General features: G+C 46.1%; 1 protein-coding gene across 3 annotated transcripts in view; it reads right to left on the bottom strand.

Annotated features, from left to right (window-relative positions):
- Positions 1 to 2,169: 2,169 nt before the first annotated feature.
- The window catches only part of Gmeb1 (glucocorticoid modulatory element binding protein 1), a 40,957-nt gene continuing 24,655 nt past the window's right edge, over positions 2,170 to 18,471 (bottom strand). For all 3 annotated transcript variants that reach the window (XM_032896819.1, XM_032896823.1, XM_032896822.1), the window contains exons 5-10: positions 16,912 to 17,015; positions 14,258 to 14,415; positions 11,857 to 11,988; positions 10,805 to 10,942; positions 7,586 to 7,708; positions 2,170 to 5,704 (exon numbers count right to left, since the gene is read on the bottom strand). In XM_032896819.1, coding sequence (XP_032752710.1) covers positions 5,007 to 5,704; positions 7,586 to 7,708; positions 10,805 to 10,942; positions 11,857 to 11,988; positions 14,258 to 14,415; positions 16,912 to 17,015 — 1,353 coding nt within the window. In that variant the 3' untranslated portion in view covers positions 2,170 to 5,006. The remainder of the gene's footprint in view (positions 5,705 to 7,585; positions 7,709 to 10,804; positions 10,943 to 11,856; positions 11,989 to 14,257; positions 14,416 to 16,911; positions 17,016 to 18,471) is intronic.

Genomic DNA, 18,471 nt, shown 5'->3' with positions numbered 1-18,471 from the left:
ATCTCCTCAGATACCAGGCATGTGTGTGGTGCACATACATACTCTTAAGAGCAGCATTTATACACACAAACAAAAATAAATACGTCTAAGACAAACAAATCTCTTCGGCCAGCAAGATGGCTCAGTGAGTAAAGGTGCTTGGCAAACCAATTCCTGGGACCCACATGGTGGAAGGAGAGAAATTGTTCTTCGACAAAGACACTGAACACCCTGGCATCAAACACACACACACACACACACACACACACACACACACACACACACTCGCACGTGCGCGCAGTACAGGTACATTTTCTGTAAATAAAATCAGTACTGTCCATATACACTCACCTTCAGTGTCTTTCATGAGATGGGACAAAACACCAACAATAAAAGAACTGTCTGCGGGTTGGGGATTTAGCTCAGTGGTAGAGCGCAAGGCCCTGGGTTCGGTCCCCAACTCCGAAAGAAAAAAAAAAAAAAAAAAGAACCGTCTGATATTGATTTCCAAAATACTTTCATTTATGTCGTTTCCCCTCCTACTATGGCGGAGAGGGAAGTAGACACCAAAGTGGTTTTGAATCTTGAACGTCTATCATCCATGGGGGAGGAGGGACAACATAAACAAAAGCAGAGTAACCTTTTGGTTTTGGGCGTGGAAGCCAATATTTCTGGTTTGTGAGACAGGATCTTGAAGCTTTCTATCCTCCTGCACCTGCCCTCTGGGGCTGAGGCCACAGGCACACATGCACCACCGCCACTCTTTGGAAGCCTAGAAACTGAGGAGTAACAGAGCCAAGTGTGGTAGCTTTAATCCCAGTGCTTGGGAGGCAGAGGCATATGGACCTCTATGAGTTCAAAGCCAGGCTGCTCCACATAGCTAAGATCAGTGGCAACTAGGGGTATACAGAGACACAAGTTCAGAGATTCACTTTCTACTAGAAAAACGAGCCATGCTGTAGATTAAGCCCCCAAGGGCTGGTGAGATGGCTCAGCGGTTAAGAGCACTGAGTGCTCTTCCAGAGGTCCTGAGTTCAAATCCCAGCAATCAATCACATGGTGGCTCACAACCATCTGTAATGAGATCTGATACCCTCTTCTGGTGTGTCTGAAGACAGCTACAGTGCACTCATATAAATAAATAAACCTTAAAAAAAAAAAAAGCCCAATGCCCCATCTCATGGTTACCCCACTTTCTCCAGTCGGGTGCTTTCTTGCTGACAGGGAGCCTAACTCTTCTAGCAGAAGGAGTGAGTGGGGCTAGAGAAGTTTCCTCTTGTATACATAAGCCCAAACATTTAAAACTGAGCTGGAGGGGTTAGGGATTTAGCTCAACGGTAGAGCCCTGGGTTCGGTCCCCAGCTCCAAATAAAATAAAATAAATAAAACTGAGCTGGAGCACACACTTTCTCCAAGACACTGCCTCAGACTAGCTGAACCCATTCGTAGTAGCCCACGCTGAGTGAGGTGCTTGGTCCTGTGTGCTTAACTCCAGTCCATAGCAACATTCACTTCGACACAATGTAACATCTCACCAGGGGTGGCTTCACCTCTGTGACTTCGCCAGCTTGCTGAAACCTAGGAACTAAAGCCTCAGAGTCCTTCTCGATGCTTAAGATGAAACAGGATTACACAAGAAACCAAGGACATTAAACTATGGTTGACTCTTCACCATGGTGGTGGTGGCTCGCACCTTTAATTCCAGAACTTGGGATGCAGAGGCAGGCAGATCTCTGTGAGTTTGAGTCAGCTACATAGTGAGTTCTAGGACAGCCAGGGCTATGCAGAGAAACCCTGTCTCTAAAAACAAACCAATCAGGGGTTGGGGATTTAGCTCAGTGGTAGAGCGCTTGCCTAGCAAGCACAAGGCCCTGGGTTCGGTCCCCAGCTCTGAAAAAAAGAAAAGAAAAAAAAAAAAACCAATCAAACAAAAAAGTAATATTAACCGCAAAGACGTCTGGGTACGGACTTCTTTTTTTTTTTTTTTTGGTTCTTTTTTCAGAGCTGGGGACCGAACCCAGGGCCTTGCGCTTCCTAGGCAAGCGCTCTACCACTGAGCTAAATCCCCAACCCCTGGGTATGGACTTCTTGAGAACAGGGATTGTCTGCAAGATCAGTGTCTAGCACAGAACTTACATCCTCATGGTACTTACTGGGGTCTTGGTGATGAAATCGATTGGCATTCAGTACTTATACATAGACAGTACTTACAAATGTTTATTTAATGAATGACTAGAGAAAAGATAGCTACCATCAAGTCAGCCTGAGGAGTAACTTCATTGCAACTGCCTATTCACATATCAGTAACTTGCATGTGGATCACCCCATCTAAAATAATCTAGACCGGGGCTGTGAGAGATCTCACTCCTACAAGTACCAGAGCAGCTAGCAATGACAGCAATTGGAAGACCAGGAAAACAGCAAAGCTCATGTAATCCACCTGCTGAAATGTTTGAAGTAAACAAGCTCTGTCTCAAGAAGGAAATCTGACTTTGGAAGCATGATGCTCACACGACCTTTAATGCTACAGACCCATGAAGAGCGAAAAGACAGGACCCGAGGGAGCCTGCCTCTCTTCTCTAGGGTGTCTCCCGTGTCCTGAATTGGTCCGCCCATCTCTGGAAAAGAGAAATGACCTAAAGGGCACAACAGGGATGAGATGTGGTTTTCTAGGTTCAAGTAACAGTTTCAGCCTTAAGACTGAAACTTTAAGGGCTGGCAAGATGGCTCAGTGGATGAGGGTGCTTGCCACCAAGCCTGGCAACCTGAGTTCAATCCCCAGGACCCACATGGTGGAAGGAGAGAACGGACTCCTCTGACCTCCACATACATACCATAGCAAGCTCTCCATCACACACCCACACAGACACACACACATACATACACACAAAGCACACATGCACGCACACAGATAAATAAGTGTAATAAAAATTCCTATATATTAACAGAGAGTCTAAGGAAGCCAGAAATAAATTCTACTTCCTTCACTAATAATGTAAGAGACCAAAAGCTTGTCCAAAAACAGACCAAAACCAGAACTGTTCTTGAGACATTATTCCATATATCCTAGGTCAGTCTTGAACTTGTTTTGTATGACCTTGAACCTCTAAGTCTCCTGTCTCTACTTCCTAAGCGTTAGGGTCAAAGGCAAGTGCCCTGTGCCCACTTTAACTCCTGCTGGAGACTAGACCCAAGGTTCCATGCATGCTAGGTGAACCCTTCATCTACTCAGTTCTGTCCCCAGCCTAATTAAATATTCTGAAAAGTCCAGTTTTAAAGCTGAAGCAAGTCTGAATAGAGTTCAGAAATCGCACTCTCAAGGACCTTCAGAGTGATCCCCAAGGGCTTCCCCGGTGACATATGGCCATCTAAGAGATGGGAGGTACAACTTTCGGTTGCTTACAGGATTTTCAAAACCTGCAGGTAGGAAGACAAGTTTAGACAGGCATCCTTCCCCATCCTTTTTAAAAACTAAAGTAAGAATCTTACTTTTAATAATAATAATAAATCCGACTCCTAAGCTGTATGTTTTTCTGACCTATAAAGTCACCAGGAGAGTGTCTATATTTCCCCTAATATAGTAAACAATATAATTAAAGAAATTAGAAACTGCTCCCTCTTCCCCAAACCCTGAAGAGAATCAAAGAAATGAGATCACAGTAGGAAAAGTGGCCTAGGAGTTCTGAATGTACAAACAGCATTTAGAAAGAAGCCCCACCCAGATGTTACTGACATTGTTGTCATATTTCGTACACTATCATAGACAATGTCTCTTTCCTAGGAAGTCCAGCTCTCTCAGGAGACAACTAGTCCATGCCTCAGGAAAGGCTGGAGGTGTTGGTTGAAGTCCCTTTATGAGTACTGTATCTCTCAGAAACATCTGAGGTATAAACAGTAGAGGAGAATCTCCAAGGGAATGAAGGCAGGCAGGCACCTGTCATTGCTCTCTGCCGAGAGGCTTCAAAGCGTGGGATCCAGCAGACTGAAGTAAAAGAAGGGGAAGCACCAAATGAAGGACTGCTTTTGGTTCCAAAGCCAAAACATGTACACACGTTCACACACACACCACACGCACACATACACACCACACACATGCACACATACACACACCACATGCACAGACACACATACCACACACACACACACATATGCAGGGATCCACTGAAAATAGCAGCTAGTCTACATGAGGGACTCTGCCATTCCTGGAGTCAAGAAACAAAAAATGATGGCCTTGGAGCCCCCCCTCCATGACAGCCACAGTCCAAGAACTAGAACAATTTATACCACATCAGTCTGCAAAGGAATGGACTAATAATCCTTGGTGAGGAGGCTCAGGGCTTTGACAAGGCTTGGGGCAAGGTGTGCTATCCCAAAAGCACAGCTGTGTGTCTTTCTGAATATCTCTGACCTCTTATGAAAATGGTACCCAACTCTCAGAGAGCTCGAGGGGCACGGGATGCACCTCTGGAAGACCCTTCCTTGCCCGCTCCTTGTCAAAGGGCTTCCCCTTAAGCTGCTGATCATGCTACCCTCTGCCCAAGCAGAGCCAGCTTCCTGCTGTTTCAGAGTTTTGCACCAGCGTCTGAGGCCATGATATCTAGGATACAGAGGTGAGCAGGCTTCTGGATCCAGAGCAGAGCTGGTCGTCTTCTGGCGTCAGATCTGTGTCCCAGGGTCTGGTCAGTACATCTTTACAAGAGTGAAACCATGCACGTATACACAGACTATTCTGGAAAGGATTCCTGGTTATTCTGACACCTCCCCTAAAAGCAATTACCTTTCTTGGGGAAAGATGATTTGGACCCTGGGTGGCCTGTTCCTAACATCTGGAAAGGTAGCTTGTTCTGTCCGTTTGTCAATGAGGGAGTAGGAGGAACCCAACATTTTCAGTTACAACAAGATTTTGTAGTTTGTTTGGTTTTTTTAACAAAAAAAAAAAAAGTTTCTATGTGGAAATGAGTGGGACAATGATAAAAATAAACATAATTAAAATTCCAAACCAAAACCCAGCTCTGGCCCCGTCCCGGTCAGTCCTCCAGGACCACAATCTCCACATTGTGGACCTGGTGCTGGTGCTCTTCCATGTCGGCTACCACCTTCTCCTCAGTCCTCAGCTCTGTCTCCAGGATGACTGCTTTGCCCTCAGGGTCATCGGCCTCAGGATCTGGGGCAGGGTCGATTTCAATGATGGTCTGCCCATCCTCAGAGGTGCTTTCCACAGCCTGGATTGCTGAAGTCAGGCCAGACTCCATGGCCACCAGCTCCACGGGGCTCACCATGGTGGCCATATTGCCCAGGGTACTCCCATCCTGCATAGAGGTGGAGCTTAGCAGTGCCAAACTTGATGAAGGGTGGATGGTTACTGTGTCTGGTGAGTTGCTCTTGGCAGAGGAAACCACTGTGGCATAGCGGAAGAGCTGAGGGCCAGAAGGCAGCGTGTGGACAGTCACAGGACTGGTGCCCTGGCTGAGGGTAGCCACCGGGATATTGCCCATGGAGAAAGACTGACCCACGGGGGTGATGGTGATGGGCGAGATGACAGTAAACTGCGGCTGCTGGACAGGAGAAGGGCTCAGGACGGTGGTGGAGGCTGGCCGCTGGAGCCGGGGTCTTTTTGGAGGCTTTGGGGTGCTCACAGGCATCAGTACCACATTTTGAACCGTCTGGGATTTCAGTCTGGGATCTTGGGCTTGCTTTTTCTGCTCTTCCAACTGCCGTTCCAAGTCTATGGGGGGAAAAAACAAAACTAGTCAGACCTTGTGGAAAGAAATGTCATCTTGGGAACATTCACCATGGGTCATGAGACACAGGGTCCTGTCCTGGTCCTACATTATGTAACCTCAGGCACGTCACACTACTGTTTCCCAAATAACTCCTGGAGATAATTAAAACAAAACAAAAACCTTCAGTAATTGCATTTAATGGTGGGATTATGGGCCAGGCAACAGTTGAGAGCCTTTAAACTGTGATCCTACTTAACTCACCACACTCCCCTACAAATTTTTCATCTCTTGCCAAAACACAAATCCAAGAAGTTCCCACAGTCCTTTTCCTTCTCACAAGTGAGTGCTTCACGCCGAGGACCACAGACACCCTGAGGGCGTGCTTGAGCACTGAGCTTCAGCTCCCGGCTTGCATGTAGTCAGACATGTATGTTAACGATTGTGTGTGTGTGTGTGTGTGTGGGGTGACCCATGAGTGCAGGAGCCTGAGGCGGCCAGAGAGGGAATCCGATCGCCCCAGCTGGTTTCAGGTGTGTAGGTGCTGGGAACGGAAGCAGGGTTCTCTGAAGAGGAGGCAGTAAGCTCTGAACTGAGAGCTATCACTCCAGCACCTGTAACTGCCTTAAACTGAACATATTTATGAGGCACACACAACATTTTCCTTTTACCTTTTGAGGTTTTATGTGTGTATGTATACATGTATGAGCACACGTGTATCCATGTGAATGTCCTGTGCAGACACGAGGACAAACTCGGGTGTCACCACAGGAGCACTGTTTACCTCCTTCAAGACAAAGTCTCTCATTAGCCTGCGACTCACCAATTAGGCTGGAGTGGCTGTCTCAGAGGCTGAGTTAAATAGTGTACCATTAAAGCAATCGTGTGAGAACATTTAAACCAGCTGGGCAGTGTAACATGCTGTACAGCCGAGGCTACCCCACTTCCACAGCCTTCACAGCTCTGCCCGGGTCTGCGTGAAGAGTCTTTGTGCTCTTCCAGCACGCCTACGCACCTGAGCGTTTTCTTGTTTTTATCTGTTTCTACGTTTGCTTTTCCTTACGTTCCTTAAAGATCCTGAAGAGACAGAGACTGTTCCGTGTTATATTTCTAAGCTTCTTTGGAAATGAACAAAAGTCTGTGGAAGAACTAAATGACCGAGATGCTCACAGTTCCTGACTGCTTTGTGTTTTTGTGTTTGTGGTGTAGGCATATGTTAGTGTGGGGATGTGCACAAGTGTGTGGAGGGAGATTTCCTTGATCATTTTCTGCCTTAGTTTTTTTTTTTTTTTAAAGATTTATTTATTTATTATATATAAGTACACTGTCGCTGTCTTCAGACACACCAGAAGAGGGCATCAGATCTCATTACAGATGGTTGTGAGCCACCATGTGGTTGCTGGGATTTGAACTCAGGACCTCTGGAAGAGCAGTCAGTGCTCTTAACCACTGAGCCATCTCTCCAGCCCTCTGCCTTAGTTTTTTGAAACAGGGTCTTTCCCTGAACCTGGAGCTCCACAGTTTGGCTCGGCAGCTGACCACTGAGCACCGGGCATCTGCCTGTCTCCTCTTCCCCATGCTGGGACTGCAGATGCATGGCTGGACTTCTCATGTGGCTGTTGGAGACATGTTAGCTAACATGAAGTCCTCATGTGTATAAGGCATTACAACTCAGCCGGCCATCTCTCCAGTCATAATTTAGGATTATGACAAAAAATGGGAAATGTACAAAACCCACAAAAGAGCAATACAAGAATGTGAAAAGGGACGGCTGATTTGTGTTCTCTGTGACCACCATTCCTAGAATTAGAATAACCCAGTGACAAGTCAACCCCCAAAAGCACTCGAGAACAAGCACATTACTGAAAGAGCTGAGCTCCACGTACCCGCCAGGGTATAGAGAAACTGTTCCTCTCCATGCTCCACTTGCTTCCGTCTGTTGTCCAAAACTCTCTTGACTGTGTCCATGAGGCCAAATGTGTTGGCCACATTGTTCAGAACAGCAGCATCTATTAAACAGAGCACAGGCCTGTAGAGTCAAAACAGAAGCTCCTGCCAGCTCCCTCCTGTGCTAGGGACCTGAAGGAAGCCACAGAGCAGCGGTACATGGCTGCAGACCCAGCGCTTGGGAGACACAGGCAGTACGGTCAGGGGTTCAAGGATAGCCTAAGCTACAGGGTGAGCTCTAGGCCAGCCTGAGCTCTGTTAGGCTCTGTTTCAATAACACCTCCCTTACCCACCACAAGGAAAAGAACCAGGAACTTATGGACTCTCTTAAATACATTTCAACAATTGCGGTGGTAGTGGTTCTGAGACGGGGTTCCATCGCCCAGGCTGGCCTCAAACTGGCCAAAGATAACTGAACTCCTATTTCTGCATCTTTACTTCTGGATGATAGGTGCTCACCACCGTGTCTGGCAATTGTTTTAAGCTAAGATTTATCACATGTATTCACTTTGACTTTCTAACATATTGGCAGGTCTTCCTATGTGAACAATCACGCAGGGGTAGGGGTATAGGGCAATTGCAGGGTGCTTGCTTAGTATGGTGGTTCCATCCTGACCACTGGAAAAACAAAAGCAAAGGTCGATCAATAAGAGAAACAATCTTTTAAGAAATTCACAAAAGAACAACAACAACAAACTTTAAAACTTGCATCAAGTTTTAAATTCTGACCCATTGTTTAGGAAACTGGAAAGCTGGGTGCGTGGGCAGCTCTAGCCCCGGCTGAGGCAGAAGGACCATTCGAGCCTAGGAGTTCAAGATCGGCCTGGGCAATATGGTGAGACTACATCTTCGGATAACACAATAACAGGCCAGGGATGACAGCTCACACTGTAATCCTAGCATCTGGGAGGCTGAGGGGAGATCACTGCCTTGAGTTGACAACCAACCTGGGTTAGAGTAAAGCCTTGTCTAAAAAAAAAAAAAAAAAAAAAAAAAAATCAATAAATGTAAAAGAAAAAAAAGAACCAATAAATAGCTAGGTATGGTGGTATTTCCTAGAACTCAGGTGGCAGAGACAACATCATGGCTACCCTGTTCTACATAGTGAGTTCCAGGACAGACAGCCAAGACTATATATAAGAGAGACCTTACCTTAAACAAAGACCTATACAAACACACATGCACATGCCATGTTTTACACGGTACACTACTGCATACAATACTGCATCACCACTCCCTCTACACACACTGGCTTCTTTAACTCACACCCTTTAGGTACACTCCTTTCCACAGTTCCTTCACAGTTCTAGGTGTTGCTTTTGGTGTTATGAGAGGTCTCAATATGTAACCTGCTAGCCTTAAACTCCTGAGCCTCCACTTCCTGTGGGCTAGGATTATAGATATATATCAGTGTCTGCCTTTTAATCCACCAAGGAGCTGAGACCACAGGCTGGTGCTGGTGTGTCCAACTCTGGTTTTATACAGACAAAAGCTGAGAACTCCCACACGAGGTTCCCCAGATCTGCTGTTTCCTGTGTTCCACATTCACACCCCCTCTAATTAGCTGATGATTCTATTCAAAGACCTCACAGTCATCTCAATTGAGTAGCTAAATGGTACAGTATGCACTTAGCCCCTTCAAAGCCCTGCCGGGTCAGTGGTTAAGAGCACACTCTGCTCTTCCAGAAGCACTGTGCTAGGTTCCCTGCACCCATGTCAATCTGCACATCTGCCAGTTCCAGGAGGATCTGGTGCTTCTGCTCTCCATGAGCACGCACACTGATGTGCACATACAGACACACAAACACACACATGTGTGCTAAATAGTTTCATGTCGACTCAACACAAGCTAGAATTGTTTCAAAGGGAAAACTACAATCTGGAAAATATCCCCAGCAGTGTGGTCTGTGGGCAAGCCCGTGATGCATTCCCACCCCACCCCACCCCACTCCCCAGACAGGGTTTTGCAGGGGTGATCTCCTTGCGCATTGCGTAAAGGTTGTCTTTCTATTATTCGAATACTGGTTTCTGTACTGGCAGGGATCTGATTACAGGCCAGACTTTGGTATTTTATTTTTACAACAGTTCACCTGTCTCAGTGTTTTGTAAACATTTTCTCCATCCCTTCTGATTGGTTTAATAAAGAGTTGAACAGCCTATAGGACTGGCGGGATGTCCAGGAGAGAAAGGATCTCTAGGAAAGAGTCAGAGGCAAGAGATTCGCCATGCGGACAAGGAAGAAAAGGCAGATGCCAGCATTCGGGAGGTGACGAGCTGTAGGTCAGTGTAAGTGGGTCACTAAGTTTAAGAGCTTGTTGGGAACAAGCGTAAGCTAGGGCTAAGCTTTCATAATTAATAAAAAGATCTTCGTGCCATTATTTGGGTGGCTGGCGAGCCTGAGACAGTCCAGTGACAGGGTTTCTATGTGTAGCTCTGGCTGTTCTGAAGCTCTGCAGACCAGGCTGGCCTCAAACTCAGCGGTCTTACTGCCTTTACCTCCAGAATGCTATGGTTAAAGGAGTGTGCTAACCGGCATGAAGCATTTTCTTTTTCTTTTTATTTATTTATTTATTTATTTATTTATTTATTTATTTATTTATTTATTTGCGCCTCCCAAGCTCCTGGTTATTAAGAAGGCCAATAAGCAGCACTCACTCCTCCGTGCCTCTGCTCCGTTCCTGCCCCAACTTCCCTCAGTGACAGAGAAGCCCTTCCCCCACCACACACCCAAGTTCCTTTTGTTAAGCTGTTTTATCACAGTAGTAGAAACTTTTTTTAGTATATGTGCTGCCGAAGCGAGCACAGTAGTAGAAACTTTTAAGACAGAATTTAAAAAGAAAAGTAAAATCTTTAAAACAACAAGCTATGACCAAACCAAAGTTGAAAACCCAGTTAGTGAATGAATGAAGTCAGGCTGGAGCTACGCCTCAGTGGGAGAGTATTTTCCTAGCATGTTGAGGCCAAGCTAAATCCCTGGGATCACATAAACGAAGCAGTCATGAACCATAAAAAAGCAATGCCTTAACTTCTACAAGCCTTACTTTTCCTCTCTGTAAAATGTTAAGGTAGCTATGCCTTGGCCTCTGGAGTTGTGAGACCAACAGCAACGTGAGGACGCAGTCGGAAAGGACAGCACTTTCCGGACTCGGTGGACTCACCTGTGACCTGGAAAGGAGCATGAATGAGCCGCTGCTGGACACCCCTGAGAAGCTCTTCTATCTCCTTTTGTATGTTGCAGACCACCTCCTCCATCAGCCCCACATCAGCTATCCCCTTCCAGAACATCAGAGTGTCCTCTGGCCGAGCCGGATAAGACAGAGGTGAACGGAGACATTAGCAGAGACCTCAGCACATGGCTACAGTGTCATCTCAATTCAAAAGGATTCTGTACTAGGACATGACAGACTGGCTGCCTCCATGAGTTGGTACCTAATTAGCCCCTTCAGTCACTAGGGGCTGAGGGTATTTACCTCAATTTGTCAGGCCCTTGATTTGTTATGATTCTAGCTATAAAAACAGGCATCTTACTCCAATAAAGAGATTCAGTTAAATATTAAATAGGCATTCAACATTTAAGGTTAAGTATTATTTGAGTAAATTCAATTCTAATTTTGCTTTTGATTAGATAAGATTTAATGTTATGAAAGTTAGCTAATAAAGGTAGTAAGCTAAATATTAATTAAAGATTAATTTTTATTAGTTCTACATCAAACCAAACAGCTGGATAGCTGGATAAGAGGGCCTGCAGGTTCGCTAGGATGGTCACTAAGTCTCTTTATGTATGTACTCAGCAACAAATATCTATTAAATGAATGATTAGCAAAAGAAAGTGGAGACACTTTTCTTGGGCCCTCTAAGGGAATTAATATTAACAATCACCATACTGTGCCACCTGCTACCAAAATTCTCTCTCTCATCTCCTGGTTTGATTTGCCTGAGAAATGTGCTAGGGACCGGCCACTGGTTGGAAGAGGGCACAGACAATGGGGTCAAATAGTCAGCGTTCCAGTGCCCGTGTGCACTGTATATCCAGTCTCAGACCACCTTAAATCACAATTCCTCCATTTTTAAAATGTGATTTTTGCAGACAGTTGCTTGGGGTAAAAGGAGCCAATCCCAGCAACATTAGTACTCATATTTACAAGGAAAACCAGCAGACGTAACAAGGTTATAAACCTTCAGAAGGACCTGAGCTGTAGAGGAAAAATACCTGAAATCTCTTCAGACTCTTTCTTTATCCCCTCCTCTGTGGCCATGGTGACAGCGGCGGTGAGGGCTGAGTTCCACTCCAGCCCAGCCTCTTCCATGCTCTCCTCTGAGATGGCGATCTGTGTGATGTTCCCTAGGAGAGTCCATTAGACGCAAACCAGTCAGGTCTATGAGAAACACTCCTAGCTACCTTCTCAGACTCAACACAAGGCCCAGTACTTTAGCACGCTGCCTCCTGCCTATGTGCCCACATCTAAAAACCCGAACCTCTAGGCAAAGAAAACTTGCCCTGCAGAGGGAAAAGCTTTCCTCCTGCTCTGAAGAGAAGAAGAGAAAGCCATGCAAGGACAATCTGCCTCCAAAGTGACGGAAGGTAGACGTGCCCGCCAGGCTGCCCGCCCCACACTTGCTGAGGACAAGGAGGAACTTGCTTGTCCTGAGCCCTACTACGAGCGTGTTTGACACCGAGCACCTAGCACGTCTGAGGCTGTGCAGCTCACGGGTCAGCCTGGGGTGCAGACGCAAGAGGAACAGAGGGCAAAACAAAACCAAAAAACTACAAAAACCCCACAACCCAATTAATTAGGTAACGATCCATAAACATAGACATAGGCCTGAGACTGCAGGGACGGACGGCTCAGTAGTCAAGAGCACTGTTGGCTAAGGGCATCTAGGCTCTGAGAGATTTTCCTTTTACCCACCTATTGGTTACTCTCAGAATATGAGGGTTCAGCAAAAACTAAACCAAAACCAACCCCACAAGGCCATATGAGGTAGGTCAGGAGGCTGAGGCAGAGTGGTCACCATGAATTTGTGGTCAGCCCGGGTGTCACTGTACCAAGGCTTTAAAATAGTAGTTGAGACATGTTTTATGTAAGTAGGGTGTCTCCAGAGGTCATGACTGAATCTGTCAGAATTCATATCTATATACACTCATTCCCCCCTCTCCCTTCTCTCTCTTCCCTTTTCCTCTCCCCTAGATAATAAGAAGGAGCTCCAGACACAAGTTCGAAACCACTGAAGGCTAGGCTGGAGAGACGGCTCAAAGGTTAAGAGCACTGACTACTCTTCCAGAGGTCCTGAGTTTAATTCCCAACTACATGGTGGCTCACAGCCATCTGTAATGAGATCTGATGGCCTCTCCTCTCATGCAAATACATATGCAAATAAAGTACTCTATGAATAAATAAATCTTAAAAAGAAAAGATCAGTAGAGGATAGTGTCACCCCAGCACTCAGGAGGCAGATGCAGGAGACACACGCTCTAGGCCAGCTTGGACCACACAATCAGATTATGTCTGATTACATGTAAATAAGACAAAACAACTGCCCTAAGTTTGGGAGCAGTCCTGCGTGGGCCCACCCTGTTCATCTGTGAGAAGCACTGTGAGAGCACTGTGAAAAAAAAAAACACCATTTTTATAATACTTGGTATGCACTGTAAGAAAGAAATAAAGAATGCTGGAAATTTAAGTTCTAACTTAAATTCTAGCAAGCCAGTTTGTGGTGGTGTGTGCCTTTAATCTCGCACTCAGAAGCCAGAGGCAGGTGGATCTCTGTGAGTTTGAGACCAGCCTGGTCTACACAGTGAGTTCCAGGACAGCCAGGAATACACAGAGAAACTCTGTCTCAAAGAAAACAAAACAAACAGAAAGAAGAAAGAAAAGAAAAGAAAAACCAACCAATAACAACAACAAAAAACCCAAAAAACAAAAAACAAAACAAAACAAACAAACCACAATCAATTCAGATAACCAGGCAGGCCAGGAGTAGTGTTACGTGCTTTTAGTCCCAGCAATGAGGAGGCAGAAGCAGGTGGGTCTCTAGCAATACAGAGAAACACGGTCTCAAAACCACCAGCCCCCACCTCCCCTGCAAAAAAAAAAAAGAAGAAGAAGAAGAAGAAGAAGAAGAAGAAGAAGAAGAAGAAGAAGAAGAAGAAGAAGAAGAAGAAGAAGAAGAAGAAGAAGAAGAAGGAACAGAGAGACGGAGGCATGGGTGAGTCAAGCCTGTGACTGTAGAGGTTGAGAGATGAGAACACTATGTAGCCAACCTGGACTACACAGAAAGTACCTGGACAGTCTTGGCTATGGAAACGTCGTCTCAAAACAAACAGGAGTTTGTTTCCAGGGTAAGACCCCACCTAAGACTGCTGTAATACCTTACAACAGAGCACATCAATGCTCACAAGAACTGGAAACGGAGAAATACCAGGGCCACCTGGCATGTTTGTGAGGCATAAGCCTTAGGAGGCAGAAGGCAGAAGCACAGCAAGTTCAAGTCCAGCCTGGGCTATGGTGGGTGAGACTGGGTCTTAAATGCCAAAGTCAAGCAACAAAGCCACAGAGAAGGGTGCCCCGTGATGCACAAGGTAAGGCTCCGGGTGGTGTCCTACCCCCTACCATCGGCCGAGGTGGGCGTCTGCACCACACTTGTCTGCTGTCCCGGCACTGGAGCCCTCGCGCTGCTGATCAGAAGGTCAAACTTGGTGCTCCTGCAGGTGTTGGAGCAAACTTTGTCATGCTGGTAAAAGTCGATCTGTCCAGAGTCCATCATCTTCCTGTACGGAGGGAAACAAGGGCAGGTCAGCCTGCATTCCTCTTTGAGAAGTAGGCCAGTGGAGCTGGTGGGGACAAGCCTGCTGAATCGGTGATGAAGATGAGAGAAGCAGAGAAGCGTAGCGACATCTGAGGTCATCAAACTCTGAAAATTCTAATTGGACTACAAATGTCCACTGGTCCCGCCCACATGCTACTCTGCTGTTTGCGGAGTGTCAGTGTTCTTCACCACACTGCAGTACACTACAGAAGTCAGGAATGTCATTAACAGCAAACCTGACAGTCCCAGCACACGGGAGGCAGAGGCCCTGTGAGTTCAAGGCCAACCTGATCTACACAGCAAATTCCAGTCTATCCCAGGCTACAGAGTAAGACCCTGTCCCAGAAACAAAACAAAAAATAAAACAACTAGGAGATGAGAATTCTAGCATATATCAAAGCTCAACTAAAAAATGATGTTCAGAATGAGGAGTCTGAGAGATTCTGATAAATTACTATTCCTTAGTCCAGGCTGGCCTCAATTCACTATGTTGCCTAGGATGGTCTTGAACCCCCGATTCCTGTCTCCATCTCTTAGGAACTGAAAAAAACAAAAAACAAAAAAACAAAAAACAAACAAACAAAAAAAACGCCTACTTTATTGCTACTTTTAGAGATATAACATTTCGGAAGAGAGAGGAATAAAAGAGGGAAGGACAGGAAAAAAGTAAGGGGCTACATTCTAGCTGCTAGAAGCTATGGTACAGTGGTGGAGTCCTTGTCTTACATGTATGAGACAGTCAGTTCAATATAACAGCAAAAAAATAATCCATTAAAAACTAAGGAAAATGAATAAAAGTAAGACGTCTCCTAGAAATTGTGTACAACATTGATGATATAAAGCCCCTTCTGGGCTGGAGAGATGGCTCAGCGGTTAAGAGCACCCGACTGCTCATCCAGAGGTCATGAGTTCAATTTCCAGCAACCACATGGTGGCTCACAACCATCTGTAATGGGATTTGATGACCTCTTCTGGTGTGTCTGAAGACAGCTACAGTGTACTTATATATAATGATAAATAAATAAATCTTAAAACAACAACAACAACAACAACAACAACAACAACAAAAGCCCCTTCTGGAAAATGTCCTTGGAATGAGACCCATGAGTCTATTACAGACCCTGAGAACACCCAGGAAGCAAGATAACTATGGTACACTCTACGTCATCAGGACGCACTTTAATTATACTACATCTATACCATCCTGTCACCTGGGTTCTACTAACAGAACTTTGGGCCTTCCGAGTCCTTTTAACATTTGTGGGAAGTGGCACATGTTTGCCTTCCTGCACATAAATAAGTCAAGAAGGACAGAACAGAAAGGTAAGGAAAGCCATTCCTTTCAAACTACAGAACAGACCCAGGGCCTGGGCTCTGGTAAGGGTGAGTCTCTGCCACTGAGAAACTGTACCCAATGGAACGAGTCCCTTGTCTGTATTTTATTTCTACACTGGGTCTCCTTCTATAGGCCAGACTGCTCTGGAACTTGTCATGTAGTCCTGCTTGATCTTAAGTGGATAGCCTCCTGCCTCTGCCTCGCAAGTGCTGGCATTAAAGGGGCACTCATATCTAGCTGGGCAGGACTAACTTTTGACTTTGTTTTAGAATTGTATGTGTGTGGGTGCATTGTTTGCATGTGTTTCTGTGCACTATGTGCACACTGCTTTCTGTGAAGGCTGAGAGGAGGTGCCGGATCCCTGGGAACTAGAGTCATAGATGGTTGTGAGCTGTCACTGGTGCTGAGACCTGAACCCAGATCCTCTGGCACAGCAGGCAGCACGCATGACAGCTGAGTCATCTTCCGGCTCCACTCTTTGCATTTAATTTTTTTCTATCAGAAGGTGAACATACGAAGAATACTAACTAATGCATTCAGGAGGAAAACCACAACACTAAACTGGAGCAAAAAAAGTGTAGGTGTGCCACTTTACACACTGACACTTGTTTTTGTTAGACAGTGATGGTCCCAGGATCTATCGGTCATGGCCTTTACTCAGCACCGAGACGGCCGCCTCTGCGTGTGGAGGACAGGGAGGATTATCAGCTACTTGGAGGTTCTCTCTCGGCAGAGAGAGAGAAACTGCTGAGAGAGAACCTCCTGACATCAGGAGCCTAAGCCAGGCATGCTGGCGTCAGCCTTGGCTACATGGCAAGCTCAGGGCTCACCTGAACTAGAAAGAATAAAACATCTGATGTGGACTCTGGGTAGTTTGTTTGCTTTGATTGTTATTTAGTTGCTCTTCATACAAATTGATTGAACAGTTAGGACTTGCAGGGGTAGCTCAGCGGTAGAGTGCTGACTTCTCAGGCACGAGGCCCTGGGTTCCTTCCCAAGTCACAAAGGAAGAAAAAAAATTAAAGACAAGCTGATGAGAGTCAAACAGTGTAGACTGCCCAGGCTAACCCTACAGAGAGGATACAAGTGTCAGGTCAAAGAGAAGACTCTGCTAGCACTTACCTGAGCATGATGCCGCCTAGACGGATGGCCCTCTTCCAGTCCTTCAGAGTGGACTTGCCAGCCAGATGAACAAAGTGCTTGGGGCTGATCAACTGATCATTGAACTGGAAAATCCAAAGTGGACTAGTGTCAACACAGGGAGGACAGCAAGGGAAAAACGAAGTAATGCTCGCAGACAGTGTCACAAGCCGAATCAGTATGACTCAACCTCCTGACCTAGGTTACCAGACAGTCTCCCGCTCTCAGTCCCTGTCCTTTCCTAGGACAACGTCACAGAGGATGAGGCTGAAACAAACACGCTAAGGGGCTGCATCTACACATCCATTCTCAGTCTGAAGCAGGGGGCGTGTCCAGAGGGTGGCTAAGTAAACTGAGGAGGTCTAAGTAGTATTAAGATACACACAGGTCAGGGAGATAAGTCACCAGTAAAAGTGCTACATGTGAAAGAGTACAAACTGAGTTCCATCCCAGAAACCACATAAAAAACAGATGCAGGGAAGTGGATCTGTAGTTCCACACCCTTTTTACTTGTTTGTTCTGCTGTTTGAGAGAGTGGAAGCACTCTGTAGGCCTGGCTATCCAGGAACTCACTCTGTAGACCAGGCTGGGTCTACTCAGAGACCTTCCTGCCTCTGCCTCCTCTCTTGAGAGCTGAGTGTAAAGGCCTGCACCAACATCTGCTTAGTTTTGGCACTTTTATTATAAGACAGAACTCAGAGACACAAGAATCCCCTAGAAGCTAGAAGATTAGTCAGCTTGGAATGCTCAGTAGAATACAGCAGAAGTCAGTCAGTCAGTCAGTCAGTCAGTCAGTCATACACACACACACACACACACACACACACCCCTGCACTCTGTACACACACTGGAGACTCTTTTAAAGATTTATTTTTATCTTATGTGTATGGATGTCTTTCTTGCCTGTATATGTGTCTGTGCACCCCATGATGCAGTGCTCACAGAGCCCAGAAGGTGACAGATCCTGTAGAAGAGTGGTCCTAACGCTTTGATTTAATCTGGAAGCTTTGAGTACTGACACTAAAGGTCCTTGTTGACAATTGGTTCTTCATCAATCAGTAAAGATGCCAGCGGCCAATGTTGGGCATTAAGAAAGAGGCGGGACTTCTAGGTTCCCGCAGGCTAAAAGAGAAGCGGAGGTGAATCAAGATACTTGGGGGAGAGAGAAAAAACAGGCCCAGAGCTACAGGAGAGGGCTTCCAAAATGTGGGGGTAAAGGGAAACCGGTCCACTGAAAGCATCTTGGGCAGCAAGACCAATGGCTTCACAGAAGGTAACTGGGCAACTGAGCTGAGGGCAGAGTTAGAGGTTGAGCCAGGAGTGAAGGTAAGGGCGCCAGCTGCGGGAGACTTGGAAGAGCCCAGTCAATGAGCCAGTAAGGCAGGTTAAAAATGACCTAATATGGGGCTGGAGAGATGGCTCAGCGGTTAAGAGCACCCAACTGCTCTTCCAGAGGTCATGAGTTCAATTCCCAGCAAGCACATGGTGGCTCACATCCTCTTCTGGTGAATCTGAAGACAGCTACAGTGTACTTATATATAA

The sequence above is a fragment of the Rattus rattus genome, chromosome 1 (genome assembly GCF_011064425.1).
Source record: "Rattus rattus isolate New Zealand chromosome 1, Rrattus_CSIRO_v1, whole genome shotgun sequence".
NCBI classification, from domain to species: domain Eukaryota; kingdom Metazoa; phylum Chordata; class Mammalia; order Rodentia; family Muridae; genus Rattus; species Rattus rattus.
Note: the sequence above shows the minus strand (reverse complement) of the source record. Positions and strands in the feature narration are given on the sequence as shown.